The sequence below is a fragment of the Nothobranchius furzeri genome, chromosome 18 (assembly GCF_043380555.1).
Source record: "Nothobranchius furzeri strain GRZ-AD chromosome 18, NfurGRZ-RIMD1, whole genome shotgun sequence".
NCBI classification, from domain to species: domain Eukaryota; kingdom Metazoa; phylum Chordata; class Actinopteri; order Cyprinodontiformes; family Nothobranchiidae; genus Nothobranchius; species Nothobranchius furzeri.
In genome coordinates this window covers 31,304,679-31,330,599 of record NC_091758.1, presented here as the reverse complement: position 1 = coordinate 31,330,599, position 25,921 = coordinate 31,304,679, and the positions used below count along the sequence as shown (strand labels likewise).

At 45.1% G+C, this 25,921-nt stretch overlaps 2 protein-coding genes across 5 annotated transcripts in view; one reads left to right on the top strand and one right to left on the bottom strand.

The window, feature by feature from the left end:
* The window catches only part of tdrd9 (tudor domain containing 9), a 38,601-nt gene extending 17,622 nt beyond the window's left edge, over window positions 1–20,979 (top strand). The window contains exons 2-35 of the mRNA XM_015970055.3: window positions 5,974–6,047; window positions 6,186–6,253; window positions 6,607–6,828; window positions 8,338–8,460; window positions 9,037–9,117; window positions 9,190–9,354; window positions 9,439–9,542; window positions 9,610–9,738; window positions 10,881–10,965; window positions 11,046–11,103; window positions 11,194–11,298; window positions 11,379–11,476; window positions 11,547–11,678; window positions 11,862–12,024; window positions 12,954–13,017; window positions 13,163–13,226; window positions 13,305–13,349; window positions 14,553–14,606; window positions 15,439–15,555; window positions 15,647–15,754; window positions 15,937–16,037; window positions 16,119–16,289; window positions 17,609–17,711; window positions 17,792–18,004; window positions 18,238–18,327; window positions 18,402–18,659; window positions 18,831–18,995; window positions 19,275–19,345; window positions 19,422–19,531; window positions 19,687–19,783; window positions 19,859–19,997; window positions 20,335–20,438; window positions 20,520–20,592; window positions 20,660–20,979. Of these exons, the coding sequence (XP_015825541.3) occupies window positions 5,974–6,047; window positions 6,186–6,253; window positions 6,607–6,828; window positions 8,338–8,460; window positions 9,037–9,117; window positions 9,190–9,354; window positions 9,439–9,542; window positions 9,610–9,738; window positions 10,881–10,965; window positions 11,046–11,103; window positions 11,194–11,298; window positions 11,379–11,476; window positions 11,547–11,678; window positions 11,862–12,024; window positions 12,954–13,017; window positions 13,163–13,226; window positions 13,305–13,349; window positions 14,553–14,606; window positions 15,439–15,555; window positions 15,647–15,754; window positions 15,937–16,037; window positions 16,119–16,289; window positions 17,609–17,711; window positions 17,792–18,004; window positions 18,238–18,327; window positions 18,402–18,659; window positions 18,831–18,995; window positions 19,275–19,345; window positions 19,422–19,531; window positions 19,687–19,783; window positions 19,859–19,997; window positions 20,335–20,438; window positions 20,520–20,592; window positions 20,660–20,758 (3,853 nt within the window). The 3' untranslated portion in view covers window positions 20,759–20,979. The remainder of the gene's footprint in view (window positions 1–5,973; window positions 6,048–6,185; window positions 6,254–6,606; window positions 6,829–8,337; window positions 8,461–9,036; window positions 9,118–9,189; window positions 9,355–9,438; window positions 9,543–9,609; window positions 9,739–10,880; window positions 10,966–11,045; window positions 11,104–11,193; window positions 11,299–11,378; window positions 11,477–11,546; window positions 11,679–11,861; window positions 12,025–12,953; window positions 13,018–13,162; window positions 13,227–13,304; window positions 13,350–14,552; window positions 14,607–15,438; window positions 15,556–15,646; window positions 15,755–15,936; window positions 16,038–16,118; window positions 16,290–17,608; window positions 17,712–17,791; window positions 18,005–18,237; window positions 18,328–18,401; window positions 18,660–18,830; window positions 18,996–19,274; window positions 19,346–19,421; window positions 19,532–19,686; window positions 19,784–19,858; window positions 19,998–20,334; window positions 20,439–20,519; window positions 20,593–20,659) is intronic.
* Window positions 20,980–21,185: 206 nt separating this feature from the next.
* The window catches only part of rtn1a (reticulon 1a), a 29,167-nt gene continuing 24,431 nt past the window's right edge, over window positions 21,186–25,921 (bottom strand). For all 4 annotated transcript variants that reach the window (XM_015970056.3, XM_070546819.1, XM_015970057.3 and 1 more), the window contains 6 exons: window positions 23,680–23,887; window positions 23,460–23,598; window positions 23,313–23,382; window positions 23,136–23,182; window positions 22,990–23,048; window positions 21,186–22,018 (listed from right to left, as the gene is read on the bottom strand). In XM_015970056.3, coding sequence (XP_015825542.3) covers window positions 21,976–22,018; window positions 22,990–23,048; window positions 23,136–23,182; window positions 23,313–23,382; window positions 23,460–23,598; window positions 23,680–23,887 — 566 coding nt within the window. In that variant the 3' untranslated portion in view covers window positions 21,186–21,975. The remainder of the gene's footprint in view (window positions 22,019–22,989; window positions 23,049–23,135; window positions 23,183–23,312; window positions 23,383–23,459; window positions 23,599–23,679; window positions 23,888–25,921) is intronic.

Below are 25,921 nucleotides of genomic sequence, written 5' to 3'. Positions count from 1 at the left end.
AGACCTCCCTGCCCTGACACCAGGCTTCAAACACCCTCCATTTACAGTCATATAGGGACCTAGTGGAGGGGGCCCTAGCATTCTGAATGGTTCGAATGACCGCCTGGGGCAGCTCTGCTGACACTAGCCCGCACCCCTCAGGGGCCAGGCCCACAGGGCCAGCCGTTCTGGATGAAGGTGGAAGATCGAGCCTCCCGCTTGGGACACCAGGTCCCTGCGAAGCGGAAGTTTCCAAGGTTGGCCCTCCAGGAGCTGGAAAATGTCCGCCACCCAATGCATAGCTGGCCAGTATGGGGCCACCAGAATGAGAGTGTGGAGCTGGGTTCGTACCCTCAGCAAGGTGGGTGGTATCAGGGCCACTGGGGGAAAAGCGTAAAGCAGTCCCCGTGGCCAGTCGTGCGCCAGCGCGTCCACGCCGAGTGGAGCGTCTCGGTCGCGCAGAGGACAGTGAGCATTCTCCTTGGAGGCAAAAAGATCCACTACGGCTGTGCCGAACCGGATCCAAATCTGTTCCAACACTGCTAGATGCAGGCTCCAATCCCCGTACAGGGGTGTCCCTCTGGACAACAGATACGCCCCCCGATTCAGAACACCCGGGACATGGGTGGCTCTGATTGAGAGGAGATGCCTGCTGCACCATAGGATCAGTCTGCGTGCCAGCGTGTGTAACCGCACGGAGCGCAGCCCCCCCTGGTGGTTTATATAAGCCACAGTCAAGGTGTTGTCTGTTCTCACTAGGACATGATGGCCAGAGAGAAAAGGCAGGAAGCGCCTCAGGGCTAGAAAGACCGTGAGGAGTTCCAGATAATTTATGTGTGTCCCCCAGAGCTCTCTGCTCCACACACCCCTGACAGAGCGACCCTCCAGGAGCCCCCCCCAACCTGACAGGCTCGCATCTGTCGTGACCACTTTCCTCACGAGAACCAACCCCAAAGGCACCCCCTGTGCCAAGAGGGAGGGGTGACGCCAACAGCGGAGCGCCGTGACGCACGCTGCAGAGACCGTCACCCTGCGCGCTCTGTGGCGTACTGGAGAGAGACCCAGAGAAGCCACCCAGCGTTGAGAATCTCTCATGTGTAGACGGCCGAGTGGTACCACTGAAATAGCCGACGCCATGAGACCCAAAAGCCTGAGGCATAACGCAAACCGCACCGAACTGTGTAGGCGGAAGCGCGCCAGGCAGAACGAGAGCGCGTTCACGCGCGGTGCCGAGAGACGGGCCGTGAACGCCCCTGAGTCCAGATTCAGACCTAGAAAGGTTATTTTCTGGGAGGGGAGCAAAGCGCTTTTCTGCCAGTTTATTCTGAAACCCAGACCACACAAGTGAGGGATCACAACCAGCGTGTTTGACGCTGTCTCCTCTCTGGACCGTGCCAGCAGGAGCCAGTCGTCTAAATACGTGGCCAGCCGAATGCCCCTCCCTCTCAGAGGGGCGATCGCCGCCTCCGTACACCTGACAAACACCCTCGGGCTCAGCGAGAGGCCGAATGGGAGCACGGTGTATTCGTAACACACTCCCTGAAAGGCAAACCTCAGAAATGTCCTGTGTGGAGGGTACACGGGAACATGAAAGTATGCGTCCCTCAGGTCGATTGAGGTGAACCAGTTGCTCTGGTGAATCAGACGCAAAAGGGATGAGAGCGTGAGCATTTTGAATCTGTACTTTCTGAGGCATCGGTTCAGGGCCCTCAGATCCAGGATCGGGCGAATCCCGGTCCCTCCCCGCTTCGGGACCAGGAAGTACCTGGAGTAGAAACCGCTCTGAGACCGATCGGGAGGCACAATGCATATCGCTCCCTTCTCCAGCAGGGAGGAGATTTCTCCCTGAAGGATGTGAGCTGACGACCCCTGGGCGTGGGAGAACACTACGCCGGAGAATCGAGGAGGAACAGAAGCGAATTGGAGCCTGTAACCTCTCGAAATTGTTCTCAGCACCCAACGTGAAGCAGAAACCGCTGTCCATTCCTCCCTGTGAGTGGAGAGCGGTGACACAGCCGTGACACACGGAGCACCAGCTCCCTCCAGAGGTTGTGGGGCAGCGGTGCTCGTGGCAGCCACTGCGCATGCGCGGGGGCTTTGTGCTTTGACGGCCCAGGCTTACGGGGATGACCCGTGGCGCCGCCCCCGCCTGGAACCGCTCATGGGTGACATTTATATTGATTTTTGCTGCGCCCTTGACATCTTGTCTGGATGCGACAGCGAACCTTTTAATGCTCCTTGAGCATGACATGTTTGTGAAAAACAATGTGAGTGCTTGTGACGTGTGCTTTGAGCCGGCACCGCCGGCTGCACGTCCTGGCCCCACCCTGGACCGCTCGGGAACTCTGCCGGAGGGGTTCCGTGAGGGGGGGGAGAAAGCACCATGGCAACATCCAACAGGAGGAGCTGGCGAACGGGGAACCGCCAGCTGCAGCGTCGGGAGGGAAGAACTCCGACAGGCTGCCCACTTCTTCCTCCTCACCTGCTGACCGCCGTGTCTGGTGGATTGTCCCGGTGGCGGAGCAGCTTGGTTGCCGGATCCCTGAGGCCAAACTGGTCGAGGCTCTGAGCCCGAAGGAGCTGGTTGGACAGCTTGAGGCTTCGGGCGCTTTGGGATCCGGAACTGAGGCTGGGCTCGGGCAGCTGCCTGAGGCAGGTTCGGCCGAGCCGGCAGCGCCGGTGAGGGTTTACGGGGAAGGCAGAGATGAAGGGCTTCATCCTCTTTCTTTTTAGCCGCACACCGTTGCTGCATTGATGCCAGGGCAGAGCCGAAAATGCCTTCAGGCACGATTGGCATGTCCAAAATGTCCTCCTTCTCTCTCAGAGAGGTTGGTGAGGTTCAGCCATCGTGCACGTTCTTGAAGCACCATCATGCCCATAGCTTTAGCCGTAGCATGGACCGCGCAGCGCTGCACACGCAGGCAGATGTCGGTCAGTACGGTTATTTCCTCCCGCACCTCCGGGTCCGGCTTCGTATTCATGTCCTCACAGAGCTCGGCTTGGTACGCCGAGAGCATGGAGGAGACATTCAAAGCTCGGACCGAGATGGCGGCAGCCTTGTACGCCCTCTCGTTCAGCGCCGACTGGAAGCGGTCCGCCTTCGCAGGGAGAGCGGGAGGCCTGGAGGAAGTCGCCGAGAGCCGTGGGTGCAGGTGGGCTGCAACCAGCGGTTCCATCGGCGGCATGCGAAGCATGCCAGCCGTCTCCATCCCTTCGAAGTCCAGCGAGGAGGCTCCTTGGACAGGAGACCTGGAGCTGAACGGGTGTTTGTCCCAGGAGGACCCCACTTCTTGGAGTAGCTCCGGGAAGGCGGGGAGGAGGGGCTTTGCCGCCCTCGTGGCCTGAGGCAGCTTCTTTCCCTCGTAGCGGGATCTGACAGCCTCAGTGACCACGGTGGGCCAAGGGATGTTGAGCCTGGTCGCAGCGCGTCGGCAGACTGACTGCATGTCCAGGTGGGCGGCCGGAGAAACCGCTCCATCCCTGGGAGAGGACGGAAAGCTAGGCATGGAGGCCTGAGCGATGGGGAGAAAGACGTCGTCCTCCTCGTCCTCCTCTGAAATGAGGAGTTCCGAGGTGTCCTCGTCGTCTCCGTAGTCCAACTCCAACACATCCTCGGCGGGGTGGCTCGGACCGGCCAGTTCGAGCTGTGAGCCCCAGCTGAGTTCGGCACACGGTTCCGGCTCCGGGAGGACATGTTCGCTGGCGTCCCCAGGCGGTGGCCCAGGGGCCGGCAGGCAAGGGTCCTTCCCCGACAGGCTAGCTTGGCGCGCTAGCCGCCGGCGAAGGCTCTTCAGGGTGAAGCAAGCGCAGCTCTCACATGACCCGGGGACTTCCAATGCCAGCTGGGCGTGTTCCAGCCCGAGGCAGCTCGAGCAGACCCTGTGCGGGTCTTTGCTTGAGATTTTGTTCCCACAGGTACAGAGGCGAGCTCCTGCACCGTCGACTCCTCTGGTGGGAGGAGCGGCTTCCATGTTGGCTAACTGGTGTGTTAGCATAGAACGAACAGATGCACTGGAGTGTGAAGCTGCTCGTTATGCCCCGAGCCTATGGTGAAGGTCAGGACAGAAGGACGGTAAGTTAACGTTCGGCGACGGAGAGAATATTAGAAGGCTCCGTCTGTGAACAGTTGAGCTAACTTACCTCAGAGATAAGCGACCACCGAAGCGAGAAGAGGTGATTGAATAGTGCGTACGTTGGGACGCTTGCTACTTATAGTAGCAGGGGGACGCGTACGTCACGGTCACTGGCCAATCAGGATTGGCGTATTGAGATAAGTGCTTCTGAGGAATCCGCGGAGGGGCGTATCCCATAGTGAGACATCGAAACGAATGTTAAGAAAGAGAACCCAGATTTAGAACTAAAATTAAGAAATGGAATATATCTGTAAATGGTGTTAAATTATGGAATAAACTTAAAGGGGCATTATGAAAGTTTGACAGCCAAAACATTTATAGAAATAATAAATTTCTTCTTCATACATTCTCCTGCAGTGTCCTGGTCCTATAGAATGAGCCCTGGCATTTTTACTGTGATTGCCTGTTTTTCTGTAAAATCACAGAAAAAGAGAGCTGCTCGGGTCGAGCAGGCTGCTTCATGCGCGTTCACGCTCAGGCATAGCCCGTAGCTTTAGCATCAGAGAGTGAGGTAGTGCCAACTCAGCAACTTTGTAGCTGTTCCTAATGCCCAGTGACGAACCTAGCTACATTTCTGAGGACCCTTAGCTACTTTCTTCTAGATATTGCCTTCAAATTAGCAACAAAATAGCCATTTTCGCTCTGAACCGTTCTTTGAACGTTGTTTCAGCTGTCATCAAGGATATAAATGTTACAGATACGAAAGACGTCACTGACGCTTCAGCTCACCTAGTAAGACGTTGGACTCACGTGCAGAAGATTCTGGATGTGAACATACTTCATTTAGAGTTTCTTTTTTACATTAATGGTATATTTTTTACAGTAAGATGCCCACATTTTTATTTGAGACTCCCAAACGGCATTGAATTCACAGATAAAAAAGATGTGGGTTCAACTTTCATTTTGGAACAATTTTTCTAGCAAGGGAAGGGAATGATCTGAGCATGCAGGAGGACTGACCCATCTTAAACCTTTGTCGGCTGTGCTGAAGAGAAAGGTACAGAACCAAATTATTTAATTAATTAGCTGCGCATTCTCCTGTCTGACCTCCGGGACACACACACACACACACACGGGACCGTCTCAGCTGTTACTTTCGTTAAGGAGTGTGCACGTACAGCATGCGCGCCTTGTGCACGAGCCTACTATTGAAGCTGCCATTACGCTTTTGGCCTGAGGGGGCAATCGCGAGCAAAAAAAATTCAAAACTCAGTGAAGTCCCTTTAAAAGGGAAATGAAAAAAACTGTCATTTAATATATTCAAAAAATGTACCAAATTGAGTTTTCTAAATAATTATGAAAATGTAAATAAAATCAATGATCATAATCGCACTGTAATTAAGAAAAGGAAAAAGTTTAAAATGAATCTGTGTGTGTGTCTGACAGATGGGAATTATGTATAAATTATTTCTACTGGAAAAGGGGGCAGAAATTATAAGATGTTTTTCTTCATTCTGCTCCTTTTCATTCAAATTTGATTTTTTGTTATGTATTTCTTATTGTTTATATGTTTTATTTGTTTTTATTTTGAATGAAGTAAACGAAGAAAAAAAATATTTTCACTTGCAGTCAGTCTGATTATTTAGGTCACCAAGCACAATTGGGATCACTATTGAGTGAGTTTATGGAGATTTTAGCTCACAATGCTAGTTGGCTCCATTTACTTACTGTTTTATGTTAACAGAGAACAGCTGGGTCAGGAGAATGAGTGGGCTGGTGACAAATGTTTTTTTTCTCCGCTAGTCTAACTCTGAGAAATATGTCAACAAACAAAATATGACTTTTGGGTGGAAGATCCCTTTATTTAAATATTTGCTCACTGACAGAACTACTTCACAGAGTAAAATGTTTTTTCTTTCAGCCCAGCTAAACCTCTTGACGAGGGCCACCTGAACTCCACTGGAGGAAAGGGCCAGAAACCAGAAGCTGCTAAAAGTTAGTTGACTTTTCTGTTGCTTGTATTAAAAACTGCAGTCAACCCCCTCCCCCATCCTATTTTGTCTTTGTTAGATAGAAGTTGGAGTTGTTACTGCTTTAAACCAGGTTCTTGTTCTTTCTGTTCTGCATCCTTAGGCAGCACGGCTCCTGGTCTCACCAGAAACAAACCCCCAGACCTGCCCATAACCAAGAACCGACAAAAAGTAAGGTTTAGTGATTTATTACAGCCACTCGAGCACAAAGCTCGATGATGCACTCTCCTCTAATGGTTCCGTCTCTTTGTAGACTTTTACCAACATTATGTCCTCAGGCTACTAAGCATGAATCACTCAGTAAGAGCACAAAGTTGCCTTCAGTGGGACAACAGCTGACGTTATATTTACTACTGTGTGTGTGTGTGTGCTCGCTCACTACCAGCTTAGCATCCATCTGCTCTTTGTTTTCATAACTTTTATTAAATGTTTTTCCTTTATTCTGTTGATGTGACACAATGACCAAACCTGGTTTAATTTAACGGTGCACATATGTGTGTGTGTATGTGTTATTTCTTTTCCAGCTGATTTCCCTCATAGAAAGTAACTCTGTTGTGATCGTTCGAGGAGCCACAGGCAGTGGCAAGACCACTCAGCTGCCACAGTACATTCTGGACCACCACAATGAAAATAATTCCACATGCAACATTGTGGTCACCCAACCACGAAAAATCGGAGCTACCAGTATTGCCCGATGGGTTGCTACACAGCGGAAGTGTACTCTGGGCAGTCTGGTGGGATATCAGGTTGGTGCAACATTTGGTTAACGGGTGCATGCATGGATCTGCTCGTGTTGAAGGTCATGGGGGGGGGGGGGGGGGGGGTTGAAATTATGACACGTCTCACCTTTATGTTTATATTGTTTTATTTGATGCACTCCACTTTGAACTGCACCAATCCAGCAATTGCTGCATTTTAATAACTAGTATTGAAGGTTAATACACCAATATTTGCACAAGAATCATTTTTGTTTTAAACTTTCAGTGACACACTTTGCAGGGGGGATTTGGCATTTAATTTGTCTTGGCGTCTGGAAAAACATCTCTTTCTGCCCCCCTTTATTTTGGTCCAAGATCATTACTGGGCTGGCCCTATTAAAAACCTTCTACACCCCTGCTTAGTAGACTTAATGAAGTAATTTTAAGCCAGTATAAAAATGACTGAAACACAAGTTTACATATTTGGCATTATCGACCAATATCTTTGCTTTAATTTATTTGTTAAGAACATCAAGATGCATTACAGTGAACATTATAATAAAGTACATTTTTCTAGTGCAGAGAGGAGACAACCCATAGAAGCACTGATTTGATCTCATTTCAGAGAAAAATAAAACAGATCAGATGCACCTAATAAATAAAATTACTAACATAAACTCAGGAATCTGTTTCTTTGCTTCATTGTTCTGGTGCTGAAAATATCATTAATGCGGATCAAAGGAGATACACAGATGAATGCACCTTATTATTTGGAAATTAGTGGGTGTGGTTTACATCAATACATTATTTTAAATCTGAAATTGATATGGATTGATCAGAAGGTGCTATGTGTATTGTTTATTTGAAAACTATTTACAGAGCAGCCTCAAATTATTCTCTAATTTCCTTCTGGGATTAATAAAGTGTTGATTGATTGATTTTTAAACATTCACTGTCCAGTTTGAATGTAATTCTTAGGTTGTGCAGCACAGTTTCTTTATTTTTTATACTTGCAAGATTTTTCTTTACGTTGTGCAATTGTGAGACATGTTTGCAACCTTCTTATTTCAAGTTGAGGTGATCGCTCCTTCCAGACTGTTGCACCCCAAATTTGGAATGATCTTCCTTTATCCTTGCGTAGCATTGACAGTCTGGACACCTAGTGCTGTATAAATAAAATTTACTTACTTATTTAGCAAACTGGAATTCATTTTCCTGGTGACAATGATCAGAATTAGTCCAGAAAATCTCATGCAGAACAAGACATGATTATGTTTTTAACATGAGTTACGAGAGCTGCTGCTGAGTTCTGAAGAAAAAATGTCCAAATTTTTGTTTTTTTTCTTCCTGTCAGTTGAAGGTAAAGACGAATTGTTTTTACGTAGAGCCACAGATCCAACATGATTGAGATTTTTTTGCGGTGGATGCATTTCTGTATTTGTCAGTTGCACAAAATATTGCTGGTTTTATTGTGTTATTGTACAAAGGTTATTTCACAGATGCATTTTGTTGGTTTTAGGTGTTTTTATTGATCCAAAGTGTGTATTTGTGTTTCAGGTCGGGCTGGAGAAGTTGGCCACTGAGCACACCCGACTGATCTACATGACTACCGGAGTTCTGCTGCAAAAGCTGGTTTCAGCCAAGCGCCTCACAGAGTTCACCCACATTTTTCTGGATGAGGTACAAAAACAATGCAAGCATAGCTGCATAGCTCATTTCCATTTTAAAGGATCAGATCGAGGATGATCAACTTCCCCAGGTACAGGTCCACAGGCAGGCTGGCCAGCACTCGCGTCGAGGAATGTCAACTCACCATCTTGATTCTGATTAGTCTGTTGGAATGGAAATGATGAGTTCCTCATCTTTAATCTGTTTTATATTACTGAGTCAAATAGTGGTGGTGTGTGCATTGAAAAAGCTAGATTCATTTAGATTTTTAGTTCTTTTGGGGATAAAAAAGCTCAGTGGCCTAGTGGTAGTGTCCCCCTGGGACCGGGGGATAGGTTCGATTCCTGGCCGGGTCATACTTAAGACTTTAAAAATGGGACCCAGTGCCTCCCTGCATGACACTCAGCTTTTAAGGGGTTGGAATGGGGGGTGAAACCACCAAGTAGTTCCCAAGCACAGCCACCGCTGCAGCTCACCGCTCCCCTCCATGGGGATGGGTCAGATGCGGAAATGAATTTCACCCGTGTGTGATGATGACTACGGGACTTTAACTTGACTTTATACACTATTCATGACTTGTGTCTTTAGGTTCACGAGCGCACAGAGGAGATGGACTTTCTGCTGCTGGTTTTGAGAAAACTCCTTCATGCCAACTCTCGTTATGTCAAAGTAATTATTGCATCAGTCTTTTTTCCCCTTCTGTATCACTTCTTCTGTCTAAAGAGCTTTTTTATTTACCAGATAATCCTCATGTCAGCCACCATTAACTGCAACGAGTTTGCAGACTACTTTGCCACACCAGTCTGTGGCAGAATGAGTCCTGCCTACGTGTTTGAGGTGGAGGGGGCGCCGTACGCCATAGAGGAGTTTTACCTGGATGACATCCACCACCTACATTCTCACAACGTAACGAGTCGAGGGTTTATTGTATTTGCAGGCTTTGGTTTTGCACCCATTCAGGTTTAAGTGTAAGGAGTTTGTCTCAATCAGATTAAGCCGCCTTATCCAGAAGACCCTGTCATCTCACCTGAGATGTACAATCTTGCCATCAGACTGATTGGAAACTTCGATGAAATGGAGAGAGAGAATTACCGGTGAGTTGAAAGTATTTTAATACTTTGGTGAAGAAGCTCATCAGTGAACATATTTTGTCCTCATTAGTGTGAGTAGCACCACAGAGAGAGAAGCTGGGAGGGTTTCATCAGAGAGAGGCAGTGTTTTGGTTTTCCTCCCTGGGATCCGGGAGATCCAACACATGCAGGATGCTTTGACCAAGCTGGCTTTTAAAAGGTGAGATACAAAAGTAGCATCTTTTGAGTATTTCTACGCAGTTGCAGTTTAATTATATAAAAAAGAAGAGGCTCAGTATCTGATTTGTTGTTGCTAATTTGTGGCCATAAGATTAAAGTAGAAAAACTGCTAATGTGCAAAATGAGTACATTTGGTGGAGCCTGACCCCAAAATTCCACTACCTCCGCTCCGGCACGAACTCCGCAGCAAAAATTGTCCTATTGTAGTCAATCGGAGCTGTTCCACTACAGCGGCCGTGCAGCGCAATGCGCCGCCCGCCATTCCGCCATCCGGCAAAAATAGGATTGATTCTATTTTTGCTGGATGCCGGAGCAACTCCGCAGTCAATGGACAGGAATCACAACCGCCCAACAGGAAAAGGAGCAAGCACAACTTCCGTTTTTCACAATAAATCGATAAACAAAAAGCGTTTTTTGTTTCATATGCACAGGTTTAACAACTTTTAACAACTATCAATGGCGGCTGAACTTTAAATGCACAAAGGTAAGCCATAAATACAGTTTCCACTATCAAAATAGTCGCCCTTTGTTGATCCAAACACTGCTGATCTCTCAACACAAATGATGGGCTGATTAAACAGTTCATTTCGATGCTTCTCCCACACAACGGGCGTTTATTGCTCAGACTGTATCGCAAGATCTCGAAAATCCCGCGCATGCTTGTTTGCCCACCTCAGGTCTCCGCACCGGAGCGGAGCCGTTGTAGAGCGGGTACCAGTAAAAATTGAGTTCGGAAGCGAGCGGCTGCGGAAGTCGGGGGCGGATCGGAGCGGAGGTAGTGGAATTTGGGGGTGAGTCTAGTAGATGGATGCTCCTGTCTCATCATCCTGCTGTGATGTTTACAGTGTGTTTCTTTTATTATAATTTTAATTAGAGCTTCTGTCACTACCAAATTCACCATCAACTACCAGACTGTATCTGCTGTGCACAGCATAATTTATTAAGCTAGTAAAAAGTAAAAATGAGTAATTTCTGCTTTTGTTTTGCAATTTTTCAAAAAAATTTCAAGTTTGCTTCATTAGTGTGTGAAAATCTGGATTTTGTCATACCGATGTGTTTTAAGTGTATGAAGTTATTCATGTTGACATTTAACTTGATGATAAAGGTGTTGCTGTGGCTCAGATTTCAGGTGTGTTCCCTCCACTCATCATTAACTCTCGAGGAGCAGAACGGCGTTTTCCATCCTCCTGTACCTGGATGCAGGAAGGTAAATGGTGCATATTTGTACATGTTTGTGACTGCAGTACTATTGTATTCTTATTTTTATTGTTATTTTTTCTTTTCTAGGTGATTCTTTCCACCAACATTGCAGAGAGTTCTGTAACTGTTCCAGATGTGAAATACGGTGAATCGTCTATCTTTAGTGTTTTATTTGCCTTTTTTAAATTCTGGGTTTAATGCTTTAACTTTTTGTTGGGGTTTGTTTTGTTGGCAGTGATCGACTTCTGCTTGGTCCGTCACTTAATCTGTGACCCAGATACTAATTATCAGTCTCTGCGTCTGACCTGGGCCTCCAAAAACAACTGCAACCAACGCAAGGGTGAAAAAAAGTCGTAAACAACGTTGAAATGGAAATAATTTCCTCCTTCAGTTTTTTAAATCAAATGTGTCCACTGGCAGGGAGGGCAGGCCGGGTGTCGAAGGGCTACTGTTACCGTCTTGTGACCAAAGCTTTCTGGGAAAACGAAATCCCCGACTACATGATTCCCGAGATGCTGGTGAGCGTGTTGGTGACAGATGCTGTTCAGAGTCCAGCTTTGATAATAAGCGGTACATTTCTTCTCTCAGCTTTCTCCTCTGGCTTCCATCATGTTAAAGGTGAAGCTTCTGGACATGGGAGATCCCCGCTCCCTCCTCTCCACAGCTCTCTCACCTCCCAACCTCAGAGACATTGTTAAGACTGTCCTGCAACTCAAGGAGGCCAGTAAAACACTCAGGAAACAATAGTTCTCCACTTTAAAAGCCCTCATTGTTGTATTATATGTTGAGGTGGGCAGCCTAGTCCGGGTTTTTTATCGTAAAGTCAGTATTGCGTTATAGTGTCTTAGGCCAACAGACAAATGTGTTTGTGTTAACCAAAGCTTTTATTGTTTTATTCTTCAGATGGGTGCTTTATCTGCAAAAAGTGAAGACAGAAATCAGAGTCACGATGGTGAGTTGACGTTCCTCGGACGAGTGCTGGCCAGCCTGCCTGTGGACCTGTACCTGGGGAAGTTGATTATCCTTGGTCATGTCTTTGGCTGCCTCAATGACTGTCTCATCATAGGTTAGTCTGGCATTCATATCTGCATATTTGTCGCTTTTTGGCGAAAATCACAGTTTTTGAAGCCAAATGTGGCTTTCACGTGAATCGTGTAGATCCAAAGAGTTTTTGTTTTTGGGGAAGTCTTTTGTAGCATTGCAGCTGTCACCTTTTCCACACCGAGTTTGCAGGTATGGGCATTGCTCTCGGTGCAATGCTAACATCTCTGGTCGGATGTTTGGCTCTCGCCCAGAAGAAGCAAAGGGAAAACGGAGTCAAAGAGATGTCTGTTTAAGAAGCAGTAATCTGTCAGATGAACATGGTCCTCCACACTTCGGTCAGGCCGTCCTCCATAGAGAAAACAGCCCTCCTTGAGTTTCCTGTCCGACTTCCTGTTTGTGCCTTTTTCACATTCAGATACTTTGAAACCTTTTTACATTAATAAAATGATATGCATAAAAGTATGTCCCTATATTATATAATCTGTGGGCTTGTTGTTATGTGCCTGTTGCGTCTTATAAAATCCACTTTTTGGAGCTTTCGGCCATTTTTCATTGTTACTTCCTCATGAAAAACTAAACTCACAAATGCATTTTCCTGTCTCAGCTGCTTCTTTCCTTCACCTCTTGCACGTTCTTGCTAGGCTATTGCATTCAGCTGAGTGGAACATGGTGGCGTGAATCTGCAGTCTCCGGGTCTGCAGCTGTGTACTATTGTGGAATTAATACAGAGGAAGGCGGGGTTTCATTGTGTTGTGGGGACGTCTGCAGGAGGGAGAGTATCTCGGGCTGTGATGCATCCTAATGGCTTTCTTGGACTTGTTCTTTCATTGTCGCTGAACACGACTGGCTCATGTTTCCATTTAACATACTGGACAGATAAATAAATAACAGATGTTTTCTTCCTTGGTTCATCCATTGCAAATGTGAATGAACTTCCTGCTGTGCCTTCAGCTGCGTCCCACTCTCTGAAGAATTTCCTCGCCTTTCCTGTCATGCATCAGTTTGAAGGCTACAGGTGAGTCACACCTAACACAACATCATCTACAGACTATTACAGTCTTCGGGCCCCATGTTGGTGTTTTATAAACGAATAATACCTGTGCTTGAAATGCTGAAACAGATGTTTTCACTTGGCCTATTTTAAACTTTTTGTGTTTCAGGAGCAAGATGGCTTTCGCCCGTAACACACCGAGTGATTCTGTCGCCCTTTTGAATGCCTTCAAGGTGACGCTCATGAAACTGTAACTTAAGATGTCTTTCATGATTAAGTCTTGATTAATTCTCAGATTTTCCTTTTGTTAGGCGTGGTACACATCCAAAAAGAATGGACAGCTGAGACACCCAAAGGTAAAGCATTAAAGGGACTTTACGGAGTTTTGAATTTTTATGCTCGCGATTGCCCCCTCAGGCCAAAAGCGTAAGGGCAGCTTCAATAGTAGGCTCGTGCACGAGGCGCGCATGCTGTACGTGCACACTCCTTAATGAAAATAACAGCTGAGACAGTCAGCTCCGTGTGTGTGTGGCCCGGAGGACAGAGGACAGGAGAACGCGCAGCTAATTAAATAATTTGTTTCTGTACCTTTCTCTTCAGCACAGCCGACAAAGGTTTAAGAAGGGTCAGTCTGTCAGCTTCACAGAGCTTCCCTTCCCTTGCTTGAAAATTTGTTCCAAAATGAAAGTTGAACCCACATCTTTTTTATCTGTGAATTCAATGCTGTTTGGCGAGTCTCGAATAAAAATTTTGGCATCTTATTGTAAAAAAATATACCATTAATGTAAAAAACTCTAAATAAACTGTTCACATCCAGATTCGAACCCAGATCTTCCGCACGGGAGTCTGTCGTCTTACTAGTTGAGCTAAAGCGCCAGTAGCATCTTCTGTATCAGTAGCTTTTATATCCTTAATGACAGCTGAAACAACGTTCAAAGAACGGTTCGGAGCGAAAATGGCTATTTTGTTGCTAATTTGCAGGAAACATCAAGAAGAAAGTAGCTAAGGTCCTCAGAAATGTAGCTAGGTTTGTCACTAGGCGTTAAGAACAGCGACAAAGTCGCTGATTTGGCACTACCTCACTCTCTGCTGCTAAAGCTACTGATAGCAAATGCTACGGGCTATGCCTGAGCGTGAACGCGCATGAAGCAGCCTGCTCGACCCGAGCAGCTCTCTTTTTCTGTGATTTTACAGAAAAACAGGCAATCACAGTAAAAATGCCAGGGCTCATTCTACAGGACCAGGGCATTGCAGGAGAATGTATGAAGAAGAAATTTATCATTTCTATACATGTTTTGGCTGTCAAACTTCCATAATGCCCCTTTAAGGTTCAAAATTCTCAGACCAAATTAGTGTTTTGTAAAACTTTAGGATCTAAATTACATTTTAATTGGCAGCAAGCAGTTTGGCTCCTCCCCGTTCTGTGTTCATTTCACAAGTCTGTCAATTTATTAATATTGTTGATGGACGATTGGAGCTGATATTTCAGTCCAACACCAGTTGTTGGTGAACAAATGTACAAAGTGAAATGTTTGTTTTTAATCGTGTTGTCTTTTTAGGATGAGCTGAAGTGGGGAAGTGAGAACTTTGTTCAAATCAAGATCATCAGAGAGGTACAACATGGTGTCACGTGTGTTTTATACAGATGATGTGATCGTTAAGGTTATGGCTGCAACTCAGATGACCTGAAGCAGACGGTTGCCTTTTTGACTATAGCTGTGGAATAATCCAGAGTTCAGTTTTTTTGTTTTAATTTTATTGAGATTTTAACCTAGTAGGTTCAGGAAGAACGGAAAGAGCATTTTTCTGTTTTCTTGAAATTTCACATTTTCACCTCTAGTTTTAATATTATCAATTTCAGATGAAGGGATCCGAGTTACAGAGCTTTCAAACTGTAGTGAGAGTTTCTCGAACATCAAAGCATCTTCAAGAAAATAGAAAAGTCGGGTTCTCCCTTTTTTTTTTTTACCTGAAGTTAATTAAATGTTCTGGATGACAGAATTTATTCAGCATTTTTGAGATTTGAGTTGTTGTGGATGCAGGAATAATCAGTCCTCTGTGGTTGCATCTGAGCAGCAATTAAAATGATCAGTTTGAATCTTGTGATAGATTTAATTTTTTTTTTACATATATGTAAAACACCTTTCAGTCATCAGGAGCTCACATGTTACGTCTTTCTGCTGTTAAGCTTCCAGAGCAAGTCAGGCTCAGCTTTTCAGCTCAGGACCAACAGGAAATTATGCACAAGAGCAGTTTAAACTAAGACACATGCAGACTTCCTATTACCTAGATATGGTAAACATACGTAATGAGCTGTGAAACCTTCGTGAACCTCAGAACATTTGGATACAGCCGACATTTTTCTCCCTGCTTGTTATTGTGTGAACTGGCTAAGTCACGTGTGACCTTGGAATTCTCCTGTGATTTGGTGATCTCACTGTCCAGGTAGCAGAGCTGTATGAGGAACTGAAGAAGCGTGTGGCTCTGTTCAACATGCACACCTCAGAGGAGGATGCGTCCATGGACTCCACCAAAACTCACAAACAGATGTTCATTCTTCAGGTTGGAGTTTTAGATCAAAAGGAGCGCCGGTATTATTTATTGTACAATCTGAAACTTTATCTTCCTGACTTTTGTCTGTGCGTGTTTGTAGATGGTCATCGCTGGTGCCTACTACCCCAACTACTTTTTCCAGGGGGACAATGATGACCACATGGCATCTAAAGCACTGTGTGGCTTCAACCCGAGAACAACTGTGATGGTGATGACCTTAGTGTTGGAAAAAACACATTAAGACCATTTATTTAACCCTTTTTTATTTGTCACTTTATGAAAGCAGGACATGAAACACGTGTTGCTAAAGACATGAGAGGTGTCTCGTATTTTCATTGCAGTTAGACATTAATACAATTGAAGGTTTTATTATTTGTTTGGCGTTTTTAGCTGTGGAACCTCCCTCCGTACAGTTTCCTGTACTACAAACAGATCCAGACTCTGTTCCGCTGCTGCGGACAGGTCAAGACCATCTTCTTTGAGAGCTCCAGGTATCAAACATAAATATTTTCTCTCTTTCTCACCTTTGCATGGTTTCTGTTATGTCATTCGGAGTGTGTGTTTGCATTTAGAGTGTATGTGGAGTTCTACAGGACATCCGAGGTTACAGGCGTACTGCCTGAAGTGTTTCTTGCCCTCCTCATGGGCGTTCAAGGCTCTCCTGTGGAGCTTTCCGTCTACTCCGCTCAGGAGATTGAATCCTGTCCTCACAGTGGACCGATCACTCACATGAAGTTTTCACGGTAAGGCTCAGCTCCCAAAACATGATCACGTTACTTAGACTCACCAATCGTAAAGCTTTCTCGGTCTGGTCGACAGGCGCTCGCCTGCATTTGACAAAAACCAAACGTAACTTTATCTATTAGGTTCTGGATGGAGTGAAAATGCAACAGGCTGAATAAAATAAAGAGTCTGCTGATCAAGCAAACATTGTTAACTCATTCACTGCCAGCCGTTTCCTGATCACTAACGGCCTTCGCTGCCAGCGTTTCTCACCGTTTTTACGTTTTTTTTTTAATGAGTCCCAGAACGTTGCGCGCTAGGATGATGTCGATGACAAAACAACCAAATCAAAGAGGAGACTCACCTCTTACATCAGGAAGAATCCTTGTGTTTCGAGCGTTATCCGTTCTTTCATAATCTGTTGTCGAATTGTGATCGGCAGACGCTTTTCCGGTTCGCGCCTCACTTTTTTTACAGGAACGGCCCAAAATGATCTCCTAACACATGGATGTGTTGCTTCCTGATCATGTGACGTGTGACGTATGTGGATGAAGATCGGCTTCAGGGCTGAGATGTTTGTTTTCTCAGCGCGGGGGCTCGTTCCGATGCTCAAACAGTAAAAAAAATGCAAATGACGACTTTAGTCGTCAATGGCAGTGAATGAGTTAAATGCTGAAAAATTGATAGGAAAGCAGGAAGTCTGAGCTCTGTCCTAAGTTACAGAGCTTCTTGGATCATTGCACCAAATCTGCCAAATGTTATTGGACTCATACAGGTGAAGATGGAACCACCTCTCCCTTGTGTCCCTCTAGTGTTGGGACAGGAAATGACTTGCTCAAATAAAATTAAAAATCAACATGATTTGTTCTTTTTTTATTGTGAGGTGTCTCCCTTAAACTTTCCATTCCATTTTTATTCAAATACCACATTTTAAAATGGCATGGGAGCTGACCTAATTGCTTGATGGAGTAAAACTGAAAAAATTAAGCAACAACTAAATGCATGAGAATCGTCATTCAAACACATAGCTGAGTGCAAGATAAAAGAAATGGGCCTTAAGGATGGACTTGAAGTGAGCAAGGGAAGCAGCTTGCCTCACATGCAGGGTGGGAGTCACGCTATAGTTCAAGGCCATGTATGAGAAGAGTGATGATGGTGAGATATGAGGGTGCCCTAGATTACAGATCTGAATTCAGACGTTTTGCTCAGATTATTGTTCATGAGCTTTTCGGTTCTGCACGTTAAAATGAGAAGTCATGAAAGCGGTAGAGGCAGCAAGTGTTAGCTATGTGTGTAACAGTAACGTTAAAGCAAAGGGGTCTGTGTGCTCCCTCTGCAGGCTGAAAGCAGACATCCAGAGCCAGTCTGTCAGCCCGCTGTGCACCAGCCTGGACACAAGCAAGATGCCTCCCAGTCGCTTCTTTGCTGTGAACATCACAGAGGTCAGCTCTTGATTTAACACCCAAGTAACCAAATAATGGTATGTTCCTGAAACACAAAATGTCCTTTAACTCCGCTGCAGGTGGTGGATGTGGGGCATTTCTGGGGGTTCCCAGCAGATGAAGCCAGCTTGAAAAAGCAGCATCTTCTGACAGGAGAGATTAACAAGCGCACCCTGAACCCCGTGGCTGTGTCTCTGTACCCGAACCTGCTGTGTCTGGCGCCGTATGCCGAAAACCAACAGAGTTTCTATTACCGAGCCAAGATCCTGCATTTGTGTGGAACCAATGTGGAGGTGAACGATGTCTTTGGTTAAGAATCAATGTTGGGATAGGATAAGTGTTAGAATTGTGTTCCAGGGTTTTATGCATTTCATGATCATTTTTATTATGGACATAAAAACCTAAATACCAATAAAACTGTACAGTGATATTTACTCATGCCAGTTTTCAGGTGGTTGATTTGCAGTATTTCTGTACAAGTTGTGATGACATCTCTGAGACTCTAATCACGGTTGTCCTCCTCTAGGTGATCTATCTGGACTTTGGCAACACAGCAGTTGTGTCCAGCAGCAGCCTGAGAGAACTTCCTTCGGACCTGTTGTCTCAGCCTTTCCAGGTATCATTATCACATCAGTGTCAAAAACGTAAATTAATTCAGATTTATGGTTTAACCTTAGCGTTATGGTTTAGGCTCAGGAGTTCCAGATTGCTGAAATGCGTCCATCGGCTTCGTCCCTCATCCTGGGGAACCAGTGGAGCAGCAGTGCCCGAAACCGCTTCATCGTCCTGGTGAAGGACCAGTCGGTCGTCGTGTCTCTCTACTCCATCCTCTATGACGTGATGCGGGTGGAGCTGTTCATCACCTCAGAGTCAACAAAGACCAGCGTGTTGGACATATTGGTGAAGGAGGGACACGCTGTGAAGGCAGAGGAGAGCTTTGATTCTCAGGTAACACTTAGAAAAGCTGAAGTGATGCTAATTCATCCTAATGATCTCATCTAAGTAAATACCTGAATGTTGTAGCTGATAAAAACAATGTTTTAGTTTTGTTCTAAATAAAGATGGCTGTCCAGATGATGAAACTGTTAGCAGAGTCTGTGAAAGGATGTTTGTTCGCAGCAAAGTCACGAGACATTGATGACACTGTACAAGGACATGGAGAAAGGAGCACATGTTCCCATGTCTGGCAACAATTTCTGGAAAAGGCGCAAGAGCGAGGAGGAGGAGCTTATCAACAGTCTGTTTGATCACTTTTCCAAGCGCCCTGAGCTCCCCAGGATGAAGGCAAGACACTGCCACCAAAGCTAAAATGACTTAATTTGTAACTTTGCTTTGATTTTATTCAAAACAACTTTTAAGAACAGAAAACCTTAAAAAATGTGACAATTAAACTTTTAGAATATCTCTAACACTAATGCCTACATTTGTTACTGTGTGGCCAGTAGATGGAGCTGTTTCAGTTGCTCTGTTTGTGTAGTGTTTTTGATCAGGGGTCACCCATTTAGTCTGATGTCCAGAACTGATCATTAATCGGTTTCTCCGGCTCTCTCCCAAACACATCAGGTTCATCTGAAAGGACCATCAAGTTCTTACAAGGCCAGCTTCCACAGCTTGAGTCAGAAAAACCGCTACAGGTAAGATTTAGATTCATCAAACCTTAAATCAGCCAATAAATCGTCCTTTGGTGATGGAGCTTGTGTCCTCTTGCAGGACCGTGTCTTTAGAGAAGACCAGCATCAACTCTATGGCAATGAATGAAAATCCACATCACAAACATCAGAGGATGCTGGTAGCAGGCCTGGTGTCGGTCAACTCCATTGGTACCAGTTATTGATACAGCAGATTTTACTCCATGGATAGTTTAGGCAGCATGTTTTTATATATATATTTAGTTATATATATATATATATATTTCAAAATGTAAAACGTGTGATGAAAATGTTTTGGACTCAAAGTGATGAAGATGTATTTGAAGGTACCCGCGTGATGCTGAGGCACACCACCCTTCTGCCTGACATTCCTGGACTACCTGGACTGGTGACGATGCTTTTCACTCCCATCATGGAGCTACGGTCTGTTACACCCACACAGCTGTTAAAACTTGTTTTCCCCCTAACTAAAGAGACCCTTAAACTGTGTGTTTGTAGCACCAATGATGAAAGGACCTGTTACTCTGGCGCCCTCTGTGGGCTGGGCTTCAACAGCCAAACACAGGAAGCCATCCTACCGGATAATGACATCGAGCTGGCCTTCGACGTCAGGTTTGATGTGGAGGACCTCACTGAGGCACGTTGACCCGGTTCATCAGATTTACTCATTTATTGACTTGTGGGTTTCATCTTTACAGTTTGTTTAAAACTAACTTTTTTTTTGTCCCGATTCTCATCTTACATTGGAAAAAGGGCAAAAAGGAATAACAGAACTAGTTTTTAATTTTATTTCTGAGGGAGAACATGGTGGCCCAGCTTGTCTATAAAAAGCCACCAATATGAGCAGCCTTGTAATGACTGCTGTGGTCCCCACACTACTTTACATTGAATGAAAATATTCTAATGGCTCCCGTCGTTACCTGCTGTGACTGTTCCTGTTGGGCTGCTCTCATTAGGATCTGCTTTCTTTTCAGATCAATGCTTTGCGAGTGGCGATTAATCGCCTGACCAGCCCGCTGCACCTGGAGCCTGACAAGATCAGTCAGCTGCAGGAGGACTGCCAGGACCGCCTCACAGGGTCACACACACACACACGACCAAAAGAACAGTTTTTAACATTTTTTAAGAGGCTGAATCATTAGTTATTGTTATTTTACAGGCTGTTCATGAGGTCTCCGACGAGAGAAGCTGTCAGTCCACTCTACTATAGGAACACAGGACAGTGGAACCAGGTATTCTACCAACCAGTGCTTTCATCCGTTATTTGGCTTGTTTATTAAATGTGTTTTGGACTTGCAGGTTGACCCTTCTCTGAATATGGACGTTACTGAACCAGGAGGGGGGAACGCCTCAAGACCTCTCTTCCAGCTGCATCCGGTCACTCTTCTGAACAACTAAAGGCACTGTAGTTCTCACAGCAGCACTAAAGTGAAGCTGGTTCTGTTTTCTTTTAAAAAGAGTATGCATTCAGCATTGTTTTAAATGAGGCGTTAAGCACAGTGAAGTCCTGTGTGCTTTTGTTTTAACACAAGTTTTGTGAATCTTTTTTTTTTTTAGTTCATTCTGTCTGTTGAATGAGTGTTTGAGTTGTGATCCATTAAAAATAGTTTCCTGCAACAGATGAGGCTCATCAGTCAAGTCTTTTTCTAACACGGGCTCATTGTGACCTCAGAGTCGAGTTAAAAATGTCAACACAGCAAACACACCCGTGCAGACTGAACCACTTGAGAGCCGTGTCAAAATCAAATGTCTCGTATTTATAGCTCGCCTAAGTCTCCGAGTATTATCACCACAAAATGAACCGATGTGTCGTACAGACGGTGGCTGAGGGTTTACATCAAGGTACATTTATTTTTCCCATATTCTTGTAATTAAATACATACCAGAAGTGCAAATAGAGTCCAGGGTCTAGAGAGCTACAGAGTATAGTTGAACATAGTACAAAGTTGGACAGTTATTCAAACAAGCTAAATATCACCAGATACTTCTTGTCTTCATAGTAGTTGTACAACAGTACCTAAACATGAGCATGTGTTGTTCCTTATGGTTATACAAAAGCAAAACTCTACAATAACCACACTTAAGACGCATATCGTAAGTTATTTTGTGCTTGAAAACACCAAAAAGGAGATCGTTTTTGTTATTTATATATACTTACATACTGAGAAAAGCTCCGAATTGCAAATAGAAACATGAAGCAGTGTTTAACAGTGTGTGTCTGGACATCCAGCCTCTGTTTTATTTTTGTGCTAAGCCGTAGCATTTGTGGCAAGCACTGCAAAAGCAAAAAATAAAGCGTGATTTTTAGAAACCGCACAGAAGATATCAAATATTTACCCAAGGCTTGACTTCATGCACTTCATAATAAGCAACATAGTTTGTTTTTTGTCAGAGTTGTGTTGTCTTCTACCTAGAAGCAGGATTATGCACATACGTGTGACTGTGTTAGTGTTTAGACTGCTATAGACAGGGTGAAGGCTTCTCCAAGTGGATGCTTTTTAGAGAACACCAAGATGACACAGCACTACGCCCCACAGATGACGATCAGGCCCTTCAGCAGCGAGCCTGACTCTCGGCTGGACTGGACCGTCAGCTTCACGGTGACTAGGACGGATCTACTCCTCCTTCCTCTTGGCCCCGGGGATCTTTGCCTGGATCCTGAAATAGGAGGAAATCACATTGATGGATATTTGTTTTAGTAAGGAGACGACTCCAGAGTGAGTTAGGTTGGTAAAATTTGCAAATTTATTAATCAAAATGCACTTTTAGTCATTTTGGATCAGTCTACATTCTGTGCAACCAGCGGATGCTCATCCATAGGGGGCACTAGGGCGCCACACTCCCTGACACTATAAAATCATCTCTTTTCTATAAATGTCAGTTATTCTTATTTGAATTATTTACACATTTTAACCCAGTGTCACTTATTAGACTACTGTCACTCTTGGCCCTAGTGATAAATGACCTGCACTTGTATAGCTCTTCTCAGAGTTAGGACTCCAAAAGCGCTTTACACTACAGTATCATTCATCCATTCACATTCACGCACCGATGGTGGTGAGCTACGATGTAGCCACAGCTGCCCTGGGGCACACTGACAGAGGCAAGGCGAGGGTGATAGCAGTCCTACAGGAAAGAGCTAGAAGGTGCTGGATCTTCTTTCTGCCCTCTCTCACCTCCTTGTTCACATACACTATTATATTATACACTAAGAAATTATTTACATAAAGAGGAAATCGTAGCTGTAGCATTTTATGTGATTATGTTTTAAACAGGATATCTTTCTATGCTTTAGTAACGACACCTACTGGTGGAACTGGGCATTGCGTGTTCAGGTGCACACTTTGAGCAGATGAAAACTAATGTCAAAATAAAATGTGAGTAAGGCCAAAAAAGGGTTGCAACACAGGAGGCTATTGTATTCATCAGAGTATTATCGGAGTAATTTGTAAATGTGACAGATTGCAAAACTGCTTCTTTGGAGAAATGACTGGTTTGGAATTTTCCAACAATTCATTTGAAATCTTTTCAAACACAGCCCCACCATGAATAATTTCCATCAGCCGCTACTGAAAATGTCCTGACAACATCTGCTCCAGATGCTTTAACATGAATCTGTTGCCACTTACTTCCCCATCACGGAGTTGACCTGGGTCCGTATTAGTCCCACGTATTGATCAATTTGTGCCTGAAAACATAAAAAACTGAGCAATCAAAAGCCAGCTAAGCGTGTGCAAACCTGGAGTTCAGTTAAGACGAAGCTCCCAGTTCTTACCTGATGTTTCTCATAAACCACAGGCAGGGTGAACATGGAGACCACAGCTGAGAACAGGCAGGAAGATGAACAGTTAAGACCAACAAACGAAGCAGTGCTGGACCTTGTGAGTCATCAATAGTGCTTGGAAACTGCAGCTGTAATCTTTTTTTTTTCGGTTAGAGGGGGTGACCTCACCTAGGATGAGCAGTGTCAGGCCGTTGAAGAGAGCACCCACGTAGGTCAGCAGCCACATCAGAACTGCAAACTGAAAAAAACATCAGGTTAAAATTCACCCCCAGCAACACAAAAAAAGCAGTGATGGTGTTAAAGTAGGAAGCGGACCTTCAAGGAGTCAATCAGGTCTTGTACAAGGAACAGCCGGCGGAGCTCCTTCATGCAGGTGTTGCTGCACAGCAGGATTTTGTCTGCGTATTTACTAATCTGGTCCTGAGACAGAGCGATCTCCATCTCCAGATAAGCTCTGGTAACAGACAGGGATGCAACAAACCCTTTAGTCTTACAGATTTTCAACCTCACCATTCAACAAACCTGTTTTGCTCACTTGAATGGGTGTCCCTCATCAGTCTTCTGCACAGCCTGCAGCACGGACTTGTAGATCCTGAAGCTGATGGTGGCTGAGAGGGCCGCCAGGGCCAAGTACGCTCCCACACTGACCACGCTGAACTGGGTCAGAGAGAACAGGAGCAGGAGCACGCTGCTGAACACGGCGCCCGACTGCTTCACGTTCCTCCAGTACAGGAGGTCAATCGCTGTGGAGGAAGCACAGGAAGAGAAACGTGATTAGGATCCATCCCTACACACTCTTCTGGGTCAAACAATGCAGCATCCTGAGTAGGGATGGGTACCTTTGACATTTGAATCGATCCGGTACTAATTCCCGGTACCTACGAGTCGATACCGGTACTTAACGGTACCAATTTTCGATACTTTTGAGTGTTTATTATTTTAATTCTCTTTTATAATTAAATATATATTTTTCTCAATATATAACCATATTTGATAAATATCACGATAAATAACATACAAGTTTGTATTTTAACATCGTCCTTGTAGTTTTATAAGCTGATAATTAAACTGAAGCAAACATCTTTACTGTGAACTAAATTTACTGTGTATCTTCCTTCCTTTTGCCGTCCTTTTTCATTTGATTTTTCCTACTGGGAAGTTAGAATTTCCGAGGAGAAAGCGAACGCACCATTAGCTGGTAACGGTGGCAATGGAAGCTAACATATCAAGCTAACGTTATCTTTAACAGTTTATTTAGCTGCTGGAGCAGATTAAAACGATGATGCCTCAAACTTAGATCGTTGTCGCTGGTTTTACCTTCATCCATTCACCCGTCGCATTTAGTAAAGTAAAGCCAAACTTTAGAGCGCGTTCATGTTCTTCTAGTCGGAAATTCGGAGTTCCGAGGAGAAAGCGAACGCACCATTAGCGAAACGGAAGCTAACAAATCAAGGTAACGTTATCTTAAACATTTTATTTACCTACTGGAGCAGATTAAGATGAGGCTGTCTCACTTAGATCGTTGTCTGTCGCTAGTTTCATCACCCAGTTACCCATCACATTTAGTGAAGTGGACCCAAGCTTTAGCGTGCGTTCTTTCTACCATGCTTGCTCTGTTTACAACGGGCTCGCAGGGACCGGCAACATAACGCTTTTGCGCATGCGCAACTGTCTTGGCAGTACCGAAACGAGGCACCGTTTGAAATGACGTGAATCGGTGTTCGGTCGGTACTATGGAATTCGGTCGGTACCTTAAAAAGTACCGAATTCGGTACTCATCCCTAATCCTGAGGGAGCTGCTGCTGTCACGGGATCCAGTTTTAACCCAGATTTTAATTTGGTTTGACTGAACCAAGAAGCTGTGGGGCGACATTTCATTCAATTTCTTTGCATCTAAAAATAGCACAACCTCTGCGGAAAATGATAACTTGTTCGTGTGTGTGTGTGTGTGTGTGTGTGTGTGTGTGTGTGTGTGTGTGTGTGTGTGTGTGTGTGGTAGATCCCATGGGATTTCAGGAGCACCTGGTCTGGTCTCATCCATACAAACATCACAGGAAAGCTACACCTGCACACCTCCTCGTGGAGCAGAGTTAATGATTAAACCAGAGCTCTGTGAAAGCAGTAGCTGGAATAGCTGCACTATCAGCAGTTCACTGATAGCAGTTCAATGTGACCCGTCCAGATGAGCTGCCCTGATCGGTGATGAGTGTAACGTTGCACCAGTCCCTGATCAATGCTGTGAAATGCCACGTATCCTGTAAAAAAAACACTTTTACAGGAGGAAGTAGGGGAAACATGTCTGACTAAAGTTCTCCCTCCACCATCTTTGGGCAGTGGTGCCTGTAATTCAAAGCCACTTGTGATAACCGAGGATTAGTTCAGCCTCGACACAGTCTAAAGGCACGGGCCTGTTTCCATGAGAACTGCCTGTTTCACCTCTGCTGAACAAGCTGCCTCCCACACTGCCGCTGCAAACCAAACTCAACAAACTGGGGCTTACCGTGCACCCTTTAGCATCAGGAAACCCATGTTGGGAGGCGATTTGTTGCTTTAATGTAAGCTTTTGTGTCAGCTGAGAACAGAGAAGTCTCTTGGGTGTCTTATTCTTCTTCAGAGCTGCCTGCCTGGCTGTCCGCTCTAATTTTAGCCTCAGAGCTGCGAGCAGCATAGTGATGAAGGCCATCTTTACTCTCCACTAAAAGGCATCTGTGGATGCCTGAAAAGGCCGTCTGGACTTGGGTGGTGAAATGACTCTAATCACATGAACTCTTCACACG